The sequence below is a fragment of the Benincasa hispida genome, chromosome 1 (assembly GCF_009727055.1).
Source record: "Benincasa hispida cultivar B227 chromosome 1, ASM972705v1, whole genome shotgun sequence".
Classification (NCBI taxonomy): domain Eukaryota; kingdom Viridiplantae; phylum Streptophyta; class Magnoliopsida; order Cucurbitales; family Cucurbitaceae; genus Benincasa; species Benincasa hispida.
The window spans coordinates 28,336,210-28,341,021 of record NC_052349.1 but is presented as its reverse complement, the minus strand read 5'-3'; the positions used below and the strand labels follow the sequence as shown (position 1 = coordinate 28,341,021).

Below are 4,812 nucleotides of genomic sequence, written 5' to 3'. Positions count from 1 at the left end.
ATTTTTAAAATGTATGTTTTTTTCTCTCATATTCTCCCCATAATTTTCATCTTCCTCAAAAAAGTACTTGTAAGTGGAAGTATTGTCTATGGACATATATTTAGAAACTAATTACTTATTAAGCATGCCCTATAAAATTTAAAAACATATTTCGTAACCAGAGATGAATTAGGCGCAATGGGAGGCGATGGAGATGAATTAGGCGTCGGTGATGAACTATAATTTTCATATCTTTAGTTGGAAAGAATTGTTCAACTACCTTTATATTGTCTTCAGCTTGATGTCCCCTCTCATTTATTGGAATTTGGTTTGCTCGGTTTGGCATCCCAAGAATAAAATAATATGTTAAAAAAATTTAAAAGAGGATTTAAAAAAAAAAATCAACTTTATAAATTAAAATCAAATCTACCATCAAACGCTTCTATTAAGCATTTTTCCTCTTGGAACCAAGCATAGCTTTTCGACGTGGACTTTTTGGTAGAATTAACTTTTTTTTCCCTTTCCTTATAATACAAAAATCAGAAACAATTCGTTAGCTAAAGAAATGTGCAATGCGAACAATTAAATTAAGAATTTCAATTTGTGAAGACATTAGGAATTTCCATTAATCAAAATGCAACAATTACGTCACTCCCCACATTAAATAATGGACTACATCACCACTTATGTACCGTTGATTTATTCCTAATTATTTTGTATTATGAAGCAGAATGATGTCCAAAATATTCTTTTCTAATACCATTTTTTTAAAAAAAAAGGGCTACATATTTTGACATTTCCAATGATAATTACAGCTCGACAAAAGCTAATAAACAAACACTAAATTACATAACAATAGAAATTAACTAACTTAAAAAATAATTAAATATGTGTGAATTAACAACTTTCCCTTGACTTCCAAGGCTCTCCCCTTTTGTCTTGCACATAAAAGACTCTTCCTTTTTGCTTTGCAATCTCAGAAAATTATATGTTTTAATTTGAGATAGAAGAAACCTTATTCTTTATTTAGAAAACCCATCTTCCCTGCCAGCCTAGTTTCTTGCATTTTCTGTTCTTGCTTTCTCCTGAAAATGGTTTGGAATTGCTTCAGTTGCATTGGCGGTCACCACAATAAATCACAGAAAAGGTATATGCTTTATTGAAACCTTTCAAGATGAAATTGATTTTTTTGATATAATCAAAGCAAGATTTTCGTATTATTTGATGTGTTTGAGAATCAAAATCTTAATTACCTTTTTATTGTCAGTATGACAGACAACGTAGATTATCCATGGGAAATCTATACTCTCAAGGAGCTTCTTCAAGCCACAAATAACTTCAACAAAGATAACAAAATTGGTGAAGGAGGATTTGGAAGTGTTTATTGGGGTCGAACGAGTAAAGGCGTCGACGTAATTCGCTATCATTTCTCTGATTAAATTTATCGTAAACTCATCGGTTAGTATCAGATCGCCCGATCAATAGTTGAGTTGATTTGATGAAGATGTTATTATTTTGCAGATAGCAGTGAAAAGACTGAAGGCCATGACTGCAAAGGCAGAGATGGAGTTTGCAGTTGAAGTGGAGATTCTTGCTAGGGTTAGACATGAAAATCTTTTGGGTTTGAGAGGATTTTATGCCGGTGGAGAAGAAAGACTTATTGTATACGATTACATGCCAAATCATAGCTTGCTTTCCCATTTACATGGTCAATTAGCTGATCAATGTCTTTTAGATTGGCAACGAAGAGTAAGCATCGCCATTGGAGCAGCCAAAGGTTTATCGTGAGTAAATTTTTCGACTCAAGATTGATGGATTAATGGTTAAAATCACTTTGGTTAAATTTAAAATCACTAAAAAAAAATGTATTTCTAACTTTTTGAGTAAGATCCATTTTATATGAACTAAAAGCATTGTTTTAATGATAAATACTTGACTAACCAATGTCCAATCACAAATTATCATGGACCCACGTGGCAAAATCTATTTTTTTAAAAGAAGATATACTTTTTTAGAGTTTTCTCTATTTGTGATTGAAGGAGATGCATGGAGATGAGTGCAACCTATTGCGCTTTTTTGTAATTTGTTTTATTAGACAAGATGAGAAGAAATTAGAAAGAAAAATATATTGGTGCATCTTAGACTACATCCATCTTTATACAGCTTACAAGATTATCAAATGTAGGTTATTATGTGCCAAATTCTTCTTACATCTTTCTTTAAATATTTTAATTATTTTTTGTATGTATGATGAGAATATAATGTATAGAGATAGATGTATTCTGGGATGTACCTAAAGATTACTCATAAAGAAAAATAGAAAAGAATTATATATAATGTGTTATTGAATAAAAATTTGTGTTGTTGTGGTGAAGGTACTTACATCACGAGGCAAGACCTCACATAATACACAGAGATATAAAGGCAAGTAATGTTCTATTGGACTCAGATTTCGAAGCAAAAGTTGCTGATTTTGGGTTCGCAAAGCTAATACCAGATGGAGTTTCTCATTTAACCACAAGAGTTAAAGGGACTTTAGGATATTTAGCTCCTGAATATGCAATGTGGGGAAAGGTTGCAGAAAGTTGTGACGTGTACAGCTTTGGAATTTTATTGTTGGAAATTGTTAGTGGTCGAAAGCCCTTAGAAAAGCTTCCAAATGGCACAAAACGAGATATTGTTCAATGGGCCACTCCATATGCTCAAACCGAGGATTTTGATCACATTGCTGATCCACGATTGAACCAAAATTTTGATGTTCATGACTTGAAATCTATTGTCACCATTGCCTTGAAATGCACTGATGCTAATGCTGAGACTCGCCCTAGTATGAAACAAGTCGTTACTTGGCTTAAGGATGACTTGAGAACAAAGAAAGATCTTCAGGATCAAGATCAACATCAAGATCAAGATCAAGATCAAGATCAAGTTCAAGATCAAGATGAAGGTCAAGAAAATTATCAGAAGTATCATACAGATTATGAGGAGCTTGAGAAACAGCAATTTGATGATGGTGGGATATGGAGGTGAAAATAATTAAGATTAGTATTTTTAATTACTTAATTTGGTAAATTTTTCAGGCTTGGGGTTTGCGATTCTTTGCCCTTTTGAAGAATATTTTGTATTTATATATTTAATATAATCTATGTAAATTAATAAATGGAAGTGGGAAAAGACAAGGAAGAAGTAGACAAATTTGATTTTTTTTTTTTCATGCACCCATCATCTCCATTTAATTATTTCTTTTTTTTCCCTTGAATTATGTCCACGTTTCCATCACGGTAACATGGATAATATTTGGGTATATTTCAGACATCATCTATTTTTGTACATCCTTTCTCACCATTGACATAAAAAAAGTTAAAAATATTCAGAAAAGTAAAAAGACAAAATTTACCACATGACAAGTTATAAATAGACAATTTGATAAAATGCACAAAAATAGATGATGTCCAGGATGCACCTAAATATTTTTGTTGCAACGTAGGTCGTTTCATTTGGATTTGATCAATTAATAGGCCAATTCAAATGAACAATGGACTAAAAGATAATATAGGTTTAAATTTTATTTTGGTCCAATCTTGTTTTATTTTGGTTTATAAATTTTAAAAAATGATTATTTTAGTCCCTAAACTTTTAAAATGTATTTATTTTCGTCTTTACTATTCAAATTTTATTAACTCTTTAATGAAATTGCATCTAGCATGTGTTGAGCAAAATGAAGGTGACGTAAAATACTAATAACCAATGTGTCAAAATACTGAACGACTAAAATCTTGTATACAAAATAACTTTTGAGTCCTTTTATAGAAAATCACTTTAGCACTTAATTCAAAATTAAAACCCTATAATTTTTAACGTGACTAACTTATTTGGCAGCCTAATCAATCAAAATACAAGTCATCTCATTATTTTGTTTAAGAGTTAACAAAATTTTAATAGTAGTGACCAAAATAAACACCCTTCATAAATTTAGGGATTAGTATAGACGTTTTTAAAATTTAGAAACCAAAATAGAATAGTTCGAAGTTTAATAACCAAAATATGATTTAAACCGATAATATAATAATAGCACCCTCAATCTTCTATTAAGCTAAACAAATTGGCAATAATCATATTTTGTGTTCCCGTCTATAAGGAGATTTTATCACTTGGATTGATATCAATATCGGTTAGCTAGCTTACGTCCATATAACATAAATATTGATGAGTGTCCAATCACAATATCAATATTTGGCTAACCTCGCCATTGACTTGTATATGATATTGTTTTTTAGAAGAGAGGTCTATGTAATATTTTTGAGAATTTGCCACGGATAGCAATTTCAAAATGGAGTTTTGCAAGCGTATCTTTAATATTTTAGATTTTGCAGATATGGAAAAATCTTCTATTATGAAATTTCGGTTAATTTCCTGTTCCAAAATTACTCTGGTAACAAATGAATCTTTTTTTTTTTTCTCATGAATTTTTATCTCTTTGGTTTTTGTTTGCTTTCTTCTTCCTCTAATGCACTAGCACTAACATTAGACCAAACGCGTGAACAAAGCAAAAGTGCTACTCTTTTTTTCTTTCTTTTTCTCTTTTCGTTCATGAACTTTGAAAAAACTATAAGATGACCCGTCACTCATAACAAAGATGTTAAATAAAAAGCACAAACAAGCACTGTAACAACAAAATATCAACCACAAGAAATCAAGTAAAGAAACAAGGAAGTTGGTAGTCTGGTGAAAATCTTGAAGGAAATCGAACACGAGGATTTCCATGAGCAGCGAAAGGATTATTCCAAATTACAATCGTATATGAACTTTATAATTACAATCACAAACGGAAAC

At 30.9% G+C, this 4,812-nt stretch overlaps 1 protein-coding gene across 1 annotated transcript; it reads left to right on the top strand.

Annotated features, from left to right (window-relative positions):
• Positions 1-1,070: 1,070 nt before the first annotated feature.
• LOC120070343 (PTI1-like tyrosine-protein kinase At3g15890) lies at positions 1,071-3,009 on the top strand. The gene is made up of 4 exons (XM_039022276.1): positions 1,071-1,126; positions 1,247-1,391; positions 1,501-1,763; positions 2,355-3,009. Exons 1-4 carry the CDS (start codon positions 1,071-1,073, stop codon positions 3,007-3,009), a joined length of 1,119 nt encoding a protein of 372 aa, XP_038878204.1.
• The last annotated feature ends 1,803 nt before the right edge of the window (positions 3,010-4,812 follow it).

Coding starts and splice junctions, on each gene's coding strand:
- LOC120070343 (XM_039022276.1), top strand. CDS start 1,071: ATGGTTTGGAATTGCTTCAGTTGCATTGGCGGTCACCACAATAAATCA. Junction 1,127..1,246: donor CACAATAAATCACAGAAAAG/GTATATGCTTTA, acceptor TTTTATTGTCAG/TATGACAGACAACGTAGATT. Junction 1,764..2,354: donor GGAGCAGCCAAAGGTTTATC/GTGAGTAAATTT, acceptor GTTGTGGTGAAG/GTACTTACATCACGAGGCAA.